The following is a 17598-nucleotide window of genomic DNA, read 5'->3' as shown; positions in this document are numbered from 1 at the left end:
TTCGGTGTCAACCATATAAAAGAAAAAAAAAAAGTTCACAAAAAGACAATAGATAAATCATGCATTGCTACAAACTTTCTTAACGTCCCTGCATAATTCAAACGTCAACCCACCCCCCAAAAAAACAAAACAAAAACAAAACACAAACTCAACAGTCAACACACACACTAAGCTAGCTGTACCCTGCTTGGCTCCATTCTTCTGCTTCAAACAAGGGGGGAGAGTTATCATGTGACTGCAGCAGCACTCACATTCTGTCCAACAGGTAGTGCTGGCAGTAGGACAAGTGGACCCATGCCAATCCAGTAGGTGATTATAGTTTGTTTTTAATTTCCTTTGAACCACCTCAGCCCAATTAAGTAATTGTGCAAATGTTTTATCATTTAAACTGAGATCACCATTTTATTGTGGTTCTGAGGTATCCGAGTATAACTCTGTGCACAGAAAACATATTTTCCAAATTATTATGCAAATGACATTTTTCTCGGATTTTCCTAAATGGTCGGTGCAAATGACAGTCAGTCTAATAAAAGTCATCACCCGATAGAGTATACATCGAATTTTATTGAAGAAACCTCCCAATGATAACAGTATAATCTCCAAAATGAATAAACATTCAAAATGTACTGTTCCAAATTATTATGCACAGTAGAATTTCTAAACATTTGATATGTTTTAAAGAACTGAAAATGGTCATTTGTGGAATTTGTAACATTAGGAGGTCACATTCACTGAACAAAAAAGCTATTTAACTCCAAAACATCCTAACAGGCCAAGTTACATGTTAACATAGGAACCCTTCTTTGATATCACCTTCACAATTCTTACATCCATTGAACTTGTGAGTTTTTGGAGAGTTTCTGCTTGTATTTCTTTGCATGAAGTCAGAATAGCCTCCCAGAGCTGCTCTTTTGATGTGAACTGCCTCCCGCTCTCATAGATCTTTGCTTGATGACACTCCAAAGGTTCTCTATAGGGTTGAGGTCAGGGGAAGATGGTGGCCACACCATGACTTTATCTCCTTTTATGCCCATAGCAGCCAATGACTTAGATGTATTCTTTGCAGCATGAGATGGTGCATTGTCATGCATGAAGATGATTTTGCTCCTGAAGGCACGTTTCTGCTTTTTATACCATGGAAGAAAGTTGTCAGTCAGAAACTCTATATACTTTGCAGAGGTCATTTTCACACCTTCAGGAACCTAAAAGGGCTCTACCAGCTGTTTCCCCATGATTTTGGCCCAAAACATGATTCCTCTGCCTCCTTGCTGATGTTGCAGCCTTGATGGGACATGGTGGCGATCCACCAACCATCCACTACTCCATCCATCTGGACCATCCAGGGTTGCTCGACACTCATCAGTAAAAAAGACTGTTTGAAAATTAGTCTTCATGTATGTCTGGGCCCACTGCAACCGTTTCTGCTTGTGAACACTGTTTAGGGGTGGCTGAATAGTAGGTTTATGCACCACAGCAAGCCTTTGAAGGATCCTACACCTTGAGGTTTGAGGGACTCCAGAGGCACCAGCAGCTTCTAATAACTGCTTGCTGCTTTGTAATGTATTTTGACAACTGCTCTCTTAATCCAATGAATTTGTCTGGCAGAAACCTTCCTCATTATGCCTAGATCTGCATGAAATCTGTCTGTGCTCCGTTTCAGTCACAAATCTCTTCACAGTAAGATGATCACTCTTAAGTTTTCGTGAAATATCTAATGTTTTCATACCTTGTCCAAGGCATTGCACTATTTAACGCTTTTCAGCAGAAGAGAGATCCTTTTTATTTCCATATTGCTTGAAACCTGTGGCCTGCTTAATAATGTGGAACATCATTTTTAAGTAGTTTTCCTTTAATTAGAATCACCTGGAAAACTAATTATCACATGTGTTTAAGATTGATTTCAGTGATTCATTGAGCCCTGAGACACAATACCATCCACGAGTTTATTTGAAAAACAAAACATTTAAATCTTTATGACACTTAAATCCAATTTGCATAATAATTTGGAACACAGTGTATGTAGAAATCTAATGTCTGCTGGCTCCTCTCCTCTCTCTATTTTACTGGCCTAAAATGTCAAAATGAGGATAGGGGTTTCTATTGCAATAGCATGAACAAAGAAAAATGCTTCCAGCATTAGGGTCTCATTACAGAACACAATGCTCTCTTTAATCACTGTAGAGAGCCTTCTAGGGATAGAAACCTGATCATTTCGGGGTGTTTTTGTCACCCTAGATACATCAGGCTGCCACTATGACAGCCTAATCTCTAATGACAGAGTGATTTCCAAAGAGATCTGCTACTCAAGCAGGAACATGTATATTTGTGTTCCAGCTAAATGGTGCATTGACAGAGTGCTAGAATATAATATAATGTGGAACTCAGTCGATGAGTCATTAAGCTGGAGCACACATATATTTTTTCTTTTTAATCCAGAAGTTATATAACAAAGCAAACGCTTTTTAAACTATTTTATACTTTGTAAACTGTTTCATTTATCTCCTTCCAAGACAAATTCCTTTTTCAAACATAATTGCCCCCAAAAATATTTTCAGTTTGAAAAGGAAAATTTAAAATTACCTACCAAGCTCATTTGTAAACTCATTGGATTCTTCTCCTCTTACATTTTTCTCTAAACCTGGGAACTAAGACAGTTACAGTTAAAATACTTATAGAATACATAATTAAAAAGTATATGATGCTAGGTATCTATATCACTCACAATATATATACACACACATATATATATATTCACACACACACACATATATATACACATATATATACATACATACACACATATATATTATATACATATATATACATACACATACATATAAACATACATATACACATATATCTACTATATAATTGTCTAAGGGTTACTTCCGTCTGTCTGTCCTTCTGTCTGTCACGGATATTCATTGGTCGCGGCCTCTGTCAGTCATGGAAATCCAAGTCGCTGACTGGTCGTGGCAAAACAGCCTCGACCAATCAGCGACGGGCACAGTCCGGAAGAAAATGGCAGCTCCTTCCTCCCTGCAGTCAGTGCCCGCTCCGTACTCCCCTCCGGTCACAGCGCCTGCTCCGTACTCCCCTCCAGTCACAGCGCCCGCTCCGTACTCCCCTCCGGTCACAGCGCCCGCTCCGTACTCCCCTCCGGTCAATGCTCACACAGGGTTAATGGCAGCGTTGACCGCGGTGTAACGCACTCGGTTAACGCTGCTATTATCCCTGTGTGACCAACTTTTTACTATTCATGCTGCCTATGCAGCATGAATAGTAAAAATATGTAATGTTAAAAATAATAACAAAATAAAAAATAGTTACATACTCACCCTCCGGTGGCCCCCCGGATCGAAGCGGCCAGTTACCGATGCTCCTCGCGACACCCCGGTGACCGCTGCAAGCAGTGCGGTCTCGCGAGACCGCTACGTCATCATCTCGCGAGACCGCAATGCAATCTTCAGACCGGAGCACGCGAGGAGCATCGGTAACCGGACGCTTCGATCCGGAGGCTCCAGAAGGTGAGTATGTAACTATTTTTTATTTTAATTCTTTTTTTTTTTTCGAACAGGGATATGGTGCATACTACATGACTGGCCAATATACTAAGTGAATGGGCAGTATACTATGTGGCTCTGTGCTGTATACTACATGACTGGGCAATATACTATGTGGCTGGGCAATATACTACGTGGCTGGGCAATATACTACGTGACTGGGCAATATTGTGACTGGGCAATATACTATGTGGCTGGGCAATATACTACGTGACTGGGCAATATACTACGTGACTGGGCAATATACTACGTGACTGGGCAATATACTATGTCACTGGGCAATATACTACGTGGCTGGGCAATATACTACGTGGGCTGCGCAATATACAACGTGGGCTGGGCAATATACAATGTGGGCTGCGCAATGTACTATGTGGACTGGGCAATATACTACGTGGGCTGCTCAATATACTACGTGGGCTGCGCAATATACGTGTACTGCGTGGGCTGCGCAATGTACTGCGTGGGCTGCGCAATATACTGTGTGGGCTGTGCTATACACTTCGCATACATATTCTAGAATACCTGATGCGTTAGAATCGGGCCACCATCTAGTCTACTATATAATTGTCTAAGGGTCACTTCCGTCTTTCTGTCTGTCCTTCTGTCACAGAAATCCCAAGTCACTGATTGGTCGCAGCAAAACAGCCACGACCAATCAGCAACAGGCACAATCCGCCAGCAAAATGGCCGCTCCTTACTCCCTGCAGTCAGTGCCCGCTCCATACTCCCCCCTCCAGTCAGCGCTCACACAGGGTTAATGGCAGCATTAACGGACCACGTTATGCCGCGGTGTAACGCAGTCCGTTAATGCTGCTATTAACCCTGTGTGACCAACTTTTTACTATTGATGCTGCCATCAATAGTAAAAAGATCTAATGTTAAAAAAAATAATAAAAAAAAAAAATAGTTATATACTCACCGTCCGTCTGCCCCTCGGATCCAGAACCGGCCTTTCCCGCTCCTCGCGACGCCCCAGTGACCACTCCATGCATTGCGATCTCGCAAAATGATGACGTAGCGGTCTCGCGAGACCGCTACGTCATCATCTCGCGAGACCGCAATGCACTCTTGGGACCGAAGCGCGCGAGGAGCATCGGTAAACGCTTTGCCTGGAACTGGGGACCAACGGAAGGTGAGTATATAACTATTTTTTATCTTAATTCTTTTTTTAACAGGGATATGATTCCCACATTGCTATATACTACATGGGCTGTGCAATATAATACGTGGGCTGTGCAATATACTACGTGGGCTGTGCAAAATACTACGTGGGCTGTGCAATATACTACGTGGCTGTGCTATATACTACGTGGGCTGTGTTATACACTACGTGGGATGTGTTATATACTGTGTGCGTGGGCTGTTATACACTCCGTGGGCTGTGCTATATACTACGTGGCTGTGTTATATGCTATGTGGGCTGTTGTACACTCCGTGGGCTGTGCTATATACTACGTGGGCTGTGTTATATACTACATGGGCTGTGCTATATACTACCTGGCTGTGCAATATACTTTGCGGTTGTGCTATGTACTACGTGGCTGTGCTATTTACTACGTGGGCTGTTATATACTACGTGCTGTGCTATATACTATGTGGCTGGCCCAGAACAATCAGCGACAGGCACAGTCCGGACGCGAATTGGTGCGGGATTTGAATCACGCCTCGCTAATTGGTCGCGGCTGGCCGAATCCTGTGTATTCAATGTATTATTCTAAAATCTCCATAAATAAACTACATACATATTCTAGAATTCCCGATGCGTTAGAATCGGGCTACCATCTAGTATATATATATTAGTATATATATATATATATATATATATATATATATATTCAAGAATAAAAACGTATATACACTGGCGCCTATTCACCTGGAAGGATGAGGTAGGAAGCCACGGAAGCTGCAGGTGGTTAAAACAGGTTCTGTGCAAAACTCTGTTAAAAATTAAACCAGTTGATTAATAATACTATTAACCACCGCGCTAAACCGAAACTGGAATATCAATGTACTTACTTTTGATATGGCTATTACTATGTTGTCTGGGGTCCCTTGTGAGTGAAGGGTTACACCTGGTTACAGTGGTTTGCTGAAAGGTAAAGTGTGCAGCAGAGTGATATATTATTTGATTTGGACCTTACAAAAAAAAAAAAGGTGTTGGTTACAAACACTTACTCTTTTTATGAGGCTGTATAGGTTCTTTCTTCATGTGGTGGGTGCCAACTAATTCCTATTTATACCACTGCAATTATTGTGGCCAGCAACTTCCTACTATTCTAGTGTATTGCTTGCAAATCACTTTATTCTCTACTTTGTTTACTCACCAGCATCAGTTTACCACACTGTGGAAAGACAAATACCAAAACCTCACATAAGAACATCCCAAGTGTAAACTGTACAACCTTATATAAGGAGTAAGTGCACCCAGCTAATACCCTTGATACTTTGTGTGTACAATATAAACAATATACCGAGGTTTTACACACTTTGCCTTCCAGTATCGGTTCACTACACTGTGGAAAGAGAAACTATTAACCCCACATTGAAACACCACAGGTGCAACCTATACAGCCTCATAAAAAGAGTAAGTGTTTGTAACCAACACCTTTTTTTTTTTTTTTGTAAGGTCCAAATCAAATAATATATCACTCTGCTGCACACTTTACCTTTCAGCAAACCACTGTAACCAGGCGTAACCCTTCACTCACAAGGGACCCCAGACAACATAGTAATAGCCATATCAAAAGTAAGTACATTGATATTCCAGTTTCGGTTTAGCGCGGTGGTTAATAGTATTAATAGTATTATTAATCAACTGGTATATATATATATATATATATATATATATATATATATATATATATACAGGGTGGTCCAGAAGTAGGTGGACAGTATGTGTAATAGGGTTATGAAGGGGGAGATTTATCAAACATGGTTTTTGGGGTTCAAAGTGCTCACCACACAACTAGATAAGTTTCTTGGGAGGGGTCTAGTTTCCAAAATGGGGTCACTTGTGGGGTGTTTCTACTGTTTAGGTACTAGGTACATCAGGGGCTTTGCAAGCGCAACATGACACCCACAGACCATTCCATCAAAGTCTGCATTCCAAAACGTCACTACTTCTGTTCCGAGCTCCGACGTGTGCCCAAACAGTGGTTTACCCCCACATATGAGGTTTCAGCATACTCAGGACAAGTTGGACAACAACTTTTGAGGTCCATTTTCTCCTTTTACCCATGGGAAAATAAAAAAATTGTTGCCAAAAGATCATTTTTGTGACTAAAAAGTTAAAAGTTAATTTGTCCTTCCATGTTGCTTCTGCTGCTGTGAAACACCTGAAGGGTTAGTAAACTTCTTGAATGTGGTGTTGAGCACCTTGAGGGGTGCAGTCTATAGAATGTTGTCACTTTTGGGTATTTTCAGCCATATAGACCCCTCAAACTGACTTCAAATGTGAGGTTGTCCCTAAAAAAATGGTTTTATATATACATATACAGTACAGACCAAAAGTTTGGACACTTTCTCTTTCAAAGATTTTTCTGTATTTTCATATTTTTATGACTAAGAAAATTGTACATTCACACTGAAGGCATCAAAACTATGAATTAACACATGTAGAATTATATACTTAACAAAAAAGAGTGAAACAACTGAAAATATGTCTTAATATATGCCACCTTTTGCTTTGATTACGGCTTTGCAAACTCTTGGCATTCTCTTGGTGAGCTTCAAGAGGTAGTCACAGGAAATGGTATTCACTTCACAGGTGTGCCCTGCCAGGTTTAATAAGTGTGATTTCTTGCCTTATAAGGATTGCTGCATATATTTATTCTGAGATATATATATATATATATATATATATATATATATATATATATATATATATATATATATATATATATATATATATATATATATATAATGGTCACAGAATGCAGAATGCAATGGTCACAGAAATAACTTGAATCTGACAAAAGTAATAAATATAAGATCTATGAAAATTAACAAATTGAAGTCATACGTTGCTTTTTAACCGTGCTTCCACAGAATAATGAAAAAAAATAATACTCATGAAATAGGCCTGGACAGAAATGATGGTACCCTCAACTTAATATTTTGTTGTACAACCTTTTGAGGCAATCGCTGCAATCAAACGATTCCTGTAACTGTCAATGAGACGTCTGCACCTCTCGACAGGTATTTTGGCCTACTCCTCAAAAGCAAACTGCTCCCGTTGTCTTGTGTTTGAAGGTTGCCTTTTCCAAACGGCATGTCTCAGCTCTTTCCAAAGATGCTCAATAGGATTTAGGTCAGGGCTCATAGAAGGGCACTTCAGAATAGTCCAATGTTTTCCTCTTCAATGTTTTCCTCTTAGGCATTCTTGGGTTCAGTTGTTTTTAGCTGTGTGTTTTGAGTCATTATCCTTTTACAAGACCCATGACCTGCGACTGAAACAAAGCTTTCTGACACTGGGCAGCACATTTCTCTCTAGAATCCCTTGATAGTCTTGAGATTTCATTGTACCCTGCACAGATTCTAGACACCCTGTGCCAGATGCAACAAAGCAGAGCGTCCTCCATGTTTCACAGTAGGGACAGTGTTCTTTTGTTGATATGTGTGAAGAAACGAGATTGTATCTGAATTTCCAAGACAACCATGTTTTTGTAAAACAAAACAAACTGATTTTTTTATCTGTATATTGGCTTGTGAATTTAAGTGTTTATGGCTGGTGGGTCAAGAAGACAGACTTGCCAACTGATATACTATCTAACATACTGTGTAAGGGTACTGTCACACATTGGCACTTTGATCGCTACGACGGTACGATCCGTGACGTTCCAGCGATATCCATACGATATCGCTGTGTCTGACACGCAGCAGCGATCAGGGATCCTGCTGAGAATCGTACATCGTAGCAGATCGTTTGGAACTTTCTTTCGTCGCTGGATCTCCCGCTGTCATCGCTGGATCGTTGTGTGTGACAGCGATCCAGCGATGCGTTCGCTTGTAACCAGGGTAAACATCGGGTTACTAAGCGCAGGGCCGCGCTTAGTAACCCGATGTTTACCGTGGTTACCAGCGTAAAAGTAAAAAAAAACAAACAGTACATACTCACATTCCGGTGTCTGTCCCCTGGCGTTCTGCTTTTCTGCACTGTGAGCGCCGGCCAGCCGGAAAGCGAGCACAGCAGTGACGTCACCGCTGTGCTTTCCGGCTGGCAGACACAGTGCAGAGAAGCAGAACGCCGGGGGACAGACACCGGAATGTGAGTATGTACTGTTTGTTTTTTTTACTTTTACGCTGGTAACCATGGTAAACATCGGGTTACTAAGCGCGGCCCTGCGCTTAGTAACCCGATGTTTACCCTGGTTACCCGGGGCCTTCGGCATCGTTGGTCGCTGGAGAGCGGTCTGTGTGACAGCTCCCCAGCGACCACACAACCACTTACCAACGATCACGGCCAGGTCGTATCGCTGGTCGTGATCGTTGGTAAATCGTTTAGTGTGACAGTACCCTTAAGGTACCTTCACACGACACGACATCGCTAGCGATCCGTGACGTTGCAGCGTCCTCGCTAGCGATATCGTTTCGTTTGACACGCAGCAGCGATCAGGATCCTGCTGTGATGTCGCTGGTCGCTGAATAAAGTCCAGAACTTTATTTGGTCGTCCGGTCGCCGTGTATCGTTGTGTTTGAAAGCAAAAGCAACGATACCAGCGATGTTTTACACTGGTAACCAGGGTAAACATCGGGTTACCAAGCGCAGGGCCGCGCTTAGTAACCCGATGTTTACCCTGGTTACCAGCGTAAAAGTAAAAAAAACAAACAGTACATACTCACCTGAGCGTCCCCCAGCGTCTGCTTCCTGACCACTGAGCGCCGGCCCTAAAGTGAAAGTGAAAGCACAGCGGTGACGTCACCGCTGTGCTGTTAGGGCCGGAGCTCAGTCAGTGTCAGGAAGCAGATGCTGGGGGACGCGCAGGTGAGCATGTACTGTTTGTTTTTTTTACGTTTACGCTGGTAACCAGGGTAAACATCGGGTTACTAAGCGCGGCCCTGCGCTTAGCAACCCGATGTTTATCCTGGTTATCCGGGGACCTCGGCATCGTTGGTCGCTGGAGAGCGGTCTGTGTGACAGCTCTCCAGCGATCAAACAGCGACGCTGCAGCGATCGGCATCGTTGTCGCTATCGCTGCAGCGTCGCTTCGTGTGAAGGTACCTTTAGTCTGTAATAGTGACTGTACATAGGGTGTGTTAAGCTTTGTTTATTGATGTGTGCTGATATTCTAATAGTGCTAGTTAATCCCATCACCATTGTTTACCTTATCTTGCTGTTGGACTGAAGGACCCTGGGTAATTCTAAAAATAGCTTACAGGCCTGGGGTATAAAAGAGACTTCTTTTCTTCTGGTGGGAGACTTTTCAGGATGTTAGCCGAGGGTGTCGGACCCGGCTGAAGAACACAGGACTGCTCTCGGATATCTCCCTACGCTTGTGGTTACATCCTCTCTGCGTGCATTCCACAAATGGAGTAGCGACCCTGGGAGCTCGGACTTAACATCTACCATTATCTCGGCGAGTCAGTGGAAGGGTGAGGCCCTGTAATGTGCACCATCTTGGGGTAATTGCTGGGATTGTTCTGTTTGCCATTGTGTGTTGTGGTTCAATAAAGTATTGCCACACTATTTTATCTTAACCCTGTGTTGTCTGTGTAGTGTATTGCCCACCGGGAGATAGAGCGGGCATTCAGTGGTATGAGCCCTGGTCCGTGCAGTCTTGCTAAAGACAGCTGGGCCAGCGGACGAGAGCACCCAATGACCCCGTTTTTCCACAATATGCTTCATTTTTCCATCTGTGAGCTGATGTGCCTTGCCAAAAAGTTCATTTTTTGTCTCATCTGTCATAGGACATTCTTCCACAAGCTTTCCACGACACAGTAAAATATTGATATTTGCAGATGATACAAAACTATGTAAAGCAGTTAATACAAGAGAAGATAGTATTCTGCACAGATGGATCTGGATAAGTTGGAAACTTGGGCTGAAAGGTGGCAGATGAGGTTTAACAATGATAAATGTAAGGTTATACACATGGGAAGAAGGAATCAATATCACCATTACACACTGAACGGGAAACCACTGGGTAAATCTGACAGGGAGAAGGACTTGGGGATCCTAGTTAATGATAAACTTACCTGGAGCAGCCAGTGCCAGGCAGCAGCTGCCAAGGCAAACAGGATCATGGGGTGCATTAAAAGAGGTCTGGATACACATGATGAGAGCATTATACTGCCTCTGTACAAATCCCTAGTTAGACCGCACATGGAGTACTGTGTCCAGTTTTGGGCACCGGTGCTCAGGAAGGATATAATGGAACTAGAGAGAGTACAAAGGAGGGCAACAAAGTTAATAAAGGGGATGGGAGAACTACAATACCCAGATAGATTAGTGAAATTAGGATTATTTAGTCTAGAAAAAAGACGACTGAGGGGCGATCTAATAACCATGTATAAGTATATAAGGGGACAATACAAATATCTCGCTGAGGATCTATTTATACCAAGGAAGGTGATGGGCACAAGGGGGCATTCTTTGCGTCTGGAGGAGAGAAGGTTTTTCCACCAACATAGAAGAGGATTCTTTACTGTTAGGGCAGTGAGAATCTGGAATTGCTTGCCTGAGGAGGTGGTGATGGCGAACTCAGTCGAGGGGTTCAAGAGAGGCCTGGATGTCTTCCTGGAGCAGAACAATATTGTATCATACAATTATTAGGTTCTGTAGAAGGATGTAGATCTGGGGATTTATTATGATGGAATATAGGAATATAGGCTGAACTGGATGGACAAATGTCTTTTTTCGGCCTTACTAACTATGTTACTATGTTACTATGTTTGTGGCTTGTCAACATGTAGTTTGGCTTTTTTATGATTTTATTTTCAACAATGTCCTCCTTGGTCGTCTCCCACGAAGTTCACTTTGGCTCATGCAACAACGGATGGTGCTATCTGACACTGACCTTGAAATTCACCTTTAATCTGTTTAGAAGTTTTTCTGGGCTCTTTTGTTACCATTCGTATTATCCGTATCTTTGATTCGTCATCAATTTTCCTCCTGTGGCCACATCCAGGGAGGTTGGCTACAGTCCCATGGATCTTAAATTTCTGAATAATATATGTAACTGTAGTCACAGGAGCATCAAGCTGCTTGGAGATGGTCTTATAACTGTTACCTTTAACATGTTTGTCTATAATTTTCTTTCTACTCTCCTGTGACAACTCTTTTCCTCGCTTGCTCTGGTACATGTTGAGTGTGATACACACCTGTCACCAAACAGCACAGTGAGTATCTGTAGCACTATATACAGGCCCACTCACTGATTCCAAGATTGTAGACACCTGTGATGCCCTTTTGTCACGTATTGATTAAAAACCATGGTTATTCCACAAAATATTGATTTCTGAACTCTTCCTGAATCAAAACATTAGTATTGTTGTTTCTAAATGATTATGAACTTTATTGCATTATTTGAGGTCTGCAAGCAATGCATTTTTTTGTTATTTTGACCATTTCTTGTCTTCAGAAAATAAATACAAACTTTATTGCTTGGAACTTCGGAGACATGTCAATAGTTTATAGAATCCCTTTCACATCCCTCCTATCTTCTTTATTCCAAACAGTCACCTTTAACTCCCTCCTCCGCCCACCACTGCCCTCTCCGACTTCCTTAATCTCTGCTGAGGACTTTGCCACACACTTCAAAAATATGATAGACCAAACAAGGCAAGTCTTTGATGTCTGACCACCACAACCCCTTTGTATGCCTGACCAATGCCCTAACCCCATAACTCCCCTCCCCAAAATCACTGAAGGATAGCTTGCTCATCTTCTCTCCAAATCACACCTCACCACTTGTGCACTTGACCACCCCACCTCCTCCCCAACCTCACCACTACAATAATCCCATCCCTAACCCATCTCTTCAATCTATCACTAACTTCTGGTACCTTCCCCTCTGCCTTCAACCATGCCACACTCACACAAATTCTCAAAAAGCCTTCCCTTGACCCGAGCACTATGTCCAGCTACCGCCCCATATCTTTGCTCCCATTTGCTTCCAAACTACTTGAGCAGCATGTGCAGTGCCCCAGAGTCCTGGTCGTTGCAGTAATGTCGCTCTTCTACCAGGGGGAGTGATATTACGTCTGATGGTACTAAAGGAGTTCACCTGACCAGGTATCACAGTCACACACTACACTTCACACTCCAGTCCACCAGGGGGAGCAAAGGTACTATTTACTAGGCCACTCCTCACACACGGGTAAAACTGGTGGGTTGGATAGGAAGTCAGTCAGAAGCTGCCTGGGTTAGACCCAGAGAGGACCTGTCAGGCAGACAGGGGGAGAAGGAGGAACATCTGAGCTGCAGACAGAAGGTCCCTGTCAGGGGTGGAATCCTGACAGAGGCCAAGCACGAGATAGAACGTTACGGAGCTGCGCCTGCACTTCATTGCGGCAGCATCCTAAGAAAGGACACGAAGTGAAGTATATTGTGGAGAGTGAGAAACGAAGTCACAGCATAAGGAGATAATACCTCAAGATCGGCAGCCTCCTTCTGAGGCACGTAGCCGGTGGCCGGAACAACGAAGGAGTAATAGGCTCTACGAATTACTTCAGAGACCGGCAGGACAGTTGATTCCAAGTTGGCTGCCCGACTTTAATACCTATGTAGACACGGAGGCAAATTGTGGGAGAGGGGCATCTCTAGGGTCCCTATAAAATTATAAAATAGCTCAAGGCCTACCCCGTCATACGGGTTGTCCTATCCATATCATCTGGGGGACAGAGAGAGAACATCAGAAACATCCACAAAAGTTGTGAGGACTATCCCGTGGTGCTCAGCAGGGAGGTACTACAACACACAGGCGCTAGTAGGAAGGCTACCGATTTCCACCTGGATAAGGGAACTCTGGATGTGCCTTCGGACCGGCCAGACTCAGCCTGCCCTGTGAACAGTACTCTGGACTGTGGACTCTGAAGTCTTCAGTAAAAGGTAAAGAGACTGCAACCTTTGTGTCCTCGTTATTCATTGCGACTTACGACATCCACCATCACCACCTACACATCTGGGAAGCCCTGGGGACATACTTCACCTGTGGGAAGGTACACCATCTAGCTGCCATTCCATCACCCCAGCGGACACCTAGCAGCGTCGGTCACCCTGACCGAATACCACAGGTGGCGTCACGAAACACCGTACAAACAACTACCCCTTTAAGTGGACACCCCTCAGAAGGGCCACAGACCAGGTCGGGCCACCGTGACATCCCCCGAACCGAGAGAGATAGACCCGGTACCGAGTATCCCATTGTCCTTACACGTGGGGGCACTCCACATGTCTATGCTGAACTTTCCTCTCACCTTGCATCTAACTTTCTCTTCGACAGCCTACAATATGGCTTCTGTCCCCACCATTCCACTGAGACTGCCCTGACCAAACTTACGAACAACTTACTTACAAGCCAAAGCTAACAGACAATTCTCTATACTCCTCCTTCTAGACCTGTCCTCTGCCTTAGACACAGTTGACCACTGCCTCCTACTACAGATCATCTCTCCCTTTGGTGTCAAAGACCTCGCCATATCCTGGATCTCCTCATACCTTACCAACCGCACATCTAGCTGCCATTCCATCACCCCAGCGGACACCTAGCAGCGTCTGTCACCCTGACCGAATACCAGAAGGGCCACGGACCAGGTCGGGCCACCGTGACATCACCAGAACCGATAGAGATAGACCCGGTCCCGAGTATCCCATTGTCCTTACACGTGGGGGCGCTCCATCTATTTTGGCGTCACGAACAGGATCTACTTAAGCCTGAAAAATCAGGTCATGTGTGCCTAAGAACTGTGTCAGAACTGTATTGGAACTGTGATTTATTTCAAAGACTATGTATTGCCATTTGCCGCCAAAATTCCCGCCAAAACCGCCGCGCCACGAGGAGTGCAGCAGAAGAAGAAGGGCGTGCCATGGGAGGGGACTACCAAAGTGGCGCCAGAAGCGACGACCGCCCCCTCCGACTACTGCTGCGAGAAGACGATGTGCCCCGAAAGCGAAGGATCTCCACACCGAGAAAATGGAGGAGCCAAGTGCATGTGCGGCCGACCTCGAAACAGTGAGGGTGACCAGCGAGTGCCTGAATGACGACGGAGTGAACCAGGACTGTCTCAGCCGACCGGAGGTGAACCAGAGCTTGCCGCTACTGGAGGATCCGGATTCCCAGGATTCGCCAGTGGAGGGGCCGAGTCATCAGCTCCTGGACGTAGAACCGACCACAGTGAAGAAATGGAAGTCGGAGCTGTGCAAGAAGGTCGCATTGGAAGACCCGTGGCCCGAGCCGCCGCCGACTCTAGCGTCCTTATCAGCGGAGCGGATCGACACCGGTGGAACCACATCAGACGCAGGTATGGGAAACGTTCCTGCCCACCCAACCGATCCTGCTCCGGTGACCGCTCCCCGCCCCGACTGTGACCAACCACCTGCTGCCGAAATAGTCGTGACGGCTCTGGGCAAGATAGAAGGGACGCTGCCCCCGTTACCGACGGCTATGGGCGAACCGTTAGATGTGAGCTCCGAGGGAGTGATCTTCAAATGGGACGCTCCAAAGACTAGGCTGGACGGGTCCAAACAAGAAGGTACCTATATTGCCGTGCTCACCTGGGAGCAATACAACCAATGCTTAATTTTACATTGGAAAAACAGAAAAGAGAGAACAAAATGACCCACCGAAAGTACACAAGCCAAAGACCGAACGCGGTAATCAGAACTCGGTAAAACAAGGAACTGTACTAGCCTTTCACCCAAAAAGGGGTTGGGGCTTCATACAGGAGCCGGGACTACCGTCTGAAGTCTTTGTTGCCAGCTATGACGTGGAGGTCCAATTCCGCGACGGTTACCGGAACCGAATCTTACGCAGAGGGGACCAGGTGACCTACACTCGCCATCGGAGTGCACAAGGTTGGTGCGTTCGGAACGTTAAGTGGTGTGAACCTACTGTAGCGCCACCTGCTGCCCTGACTACGACTAACTCTGAACTGACAAACCCTAACGCTACCACCACTGTGTGCATTATTGCCGCTACTGAACTTGCTTCCAAAACCGACATTCAAATCCAGACCCCCGGTAACTTGACCGCACCTGAGAGGCGGACCAATGACATTGACACCGCATCAGACGAGAGCACAGAACCGAAGCTTCCCCAGTCGAGAAGTGTTCATTACCGACTGATGTCTTGCAACCTACTATGAGAATAAACCTCAGGGAACTGAAAACTGTAAATAGTTAACTGTTTGTTTTCATGTTTCCTGCTGCTAAAACCCGTCTAGGGTTATTCTTCTTAAAGGGATCCCTTAGTTGACACGGGATCCCTATTGTTTCAAGTTCAGTTTTTCTACTTTTTCTAAAAGACTGCCGAATTATGGACGGTGAATGGTTCACAAACTGTCGCTGTAAATAGTTTGCACCTTCTTAAAGGTGCTCTCTACTGGTTTTACAAAGAAGAGCTTTTTGAAGAGACTGTTCCTGATTACAGCGTGAAAGTTCTTGCTTTAAAGTTAATAACTGACTTGTTGATTGTTGCACTACCTCAGAAGAGACTTGAGATTTCCTCTTAAAGGGAATGTTTACTTGTTGCACTTAGTTAAACCATGATAATGTTGCCTTGAATAGATAGTGATAATGTTTTATATAGTGATAGTATGTAGCTAAATGGTTAGATAGTGATAATGTTGAGCTCTTGGGAAGAGAAATCCAGTAGGCCTGTAGGGGTAGACAGATAGTCCTGCATATGTGAAAGTGAAAGACATTTTATAATACACCCTCAGAGGGTCCTTGCACTTAGTACTTAATAGATAGAATACCTGTATGGGTAATTGGTTTCATAGATAGATAATAACTGTTTCCAATTTGCTTTTGCACAATGTAAATATGTTTTCTTTTGTTTGCAACATACAAGTGTCCTCAACTCCCATAAAGGGAAGCCTTGTTATATTTTCTTGTTTACAGCATTCCAAAAATTTTGTATGTCTTTTGCTAACATGTATTGTTGTTCTTCTTTTCCCAGTCCGGGAGTACTGGATTTAACAGTGGAGGGGGGGTTGGGGAGTGCAGCGCCCCAGAGTCCTGGTCGTTGCAGTAATGTCGCTCTTCCACCAGGGGGAGTGATGTTACGTCTGATGGTACTAAAGGAGTTCACCTGACCAGGTATCACAGTCACACACTACACTTCACACTCCAGTCCACCAGGGGGAGCAAAGGTACTATTTACTAGGCCACTCCTCACACACGGGTAAAACTGGTGGGTTGGATAGGAAGTCAGTCAGAAGCTGCCTGGGTTAGACCCAGAGAGGACCTGTCAGGCAGACAGGGGGAGAAGGAGGAGCATCTGAGCTGCATACAGAGGGTCCCTGTCAGGGGTGGGATCCTGACAGAGGCCAAGCACGAGATAGAACGTTATGGAACTGCGCCTGCACTTCATTGCGGCAGCATCCTAAGAAAGGACACGAAGCGAAGTATATTGTGGAGAGTGAGAAACGAAGTCACAGCACAAGGAGATAATACCGGGAGTTCAGCCTCAGGATCGGCAGCCTCCTTCTGAGGCACGTAGCCGGTGGCCAGAACACCGAGGGAGTAATAGGCTCTACGAATTACTTCAGAGACTGGCAGGACAGTTGATTCCAAGTTGGCTGCCCGGCCTTAATACCTATGAAGACACAGAGGCAAATTGTGGGAGAGGGGCGTCTCTAGGGTCCCTATAAAATTATAAAATAGCTCCAGGCCTACCCCGTCATACGGGTTGTCCTATCCATATCATCTGGGGGACAGAGAGAGAGAGAACATCAGAAACATCCACAAAAGTTGTGAGGACTATCCGGTGGTGCTCAGCAGGGAGGTACTACAACACACAGGCGCTAGTAGGAAGGCTACCGATTTCCACCTGGATAAGGGAACTCTGGATGTGCCTTCGGACCGGCCAGA

The 17598-nt window shown here is 44.6% G+C and overlaps 1 protein-coding gene across 12 annotated transcripts in view; it reads right to left on the bottom strand.

Moving 5' to 3' along the window:
- Positions 1-17598, bottom strand: part of INPP1 (inositol polyphosphate-1-phosphatase) — a 410629-nt gene that overhangs the window by 213875 nt on the left and 179156 nt on the right. For all 12 annotated transcript variants that reach the window (XR_013218272.1, XR_013218274.1, XR_013218273.1 and 9 more), the window contains one exon: positions 2585-2645. Coding sequence is in view for 9 of the 12 variants with exons in the window: in XM_077275654.1 (XP_077131769.1) it covers positions 2585-2645 (61 nt within the window). In the remaining 3 variants the exon portion in view is untranslated. The remainder of the gene's footprint in view (positions 1-2584; positions 2646-17598) is intronic.

Source organism: Ranitomeya variabilis, chromosome 7 (assembly GCF_051348905.1).
Source record: "Ranitomeya variabilis isolate aRanVar5 chromosome 7, aRanVar5.hap1, whole genome shotgun sequence".
Classification (NCBI taxonomy): domain Eukaryota; kingdom Metazoa; phylum Chordata; class Amphibia; order Anura; family Dendrobatidae; genus Ranitomeya; species Ranitomeya variabilis.
Note: the sequence above shows the minus strand (reverse complement) of the source record. Positions and strands in the feature narration are given on the sequence as shown.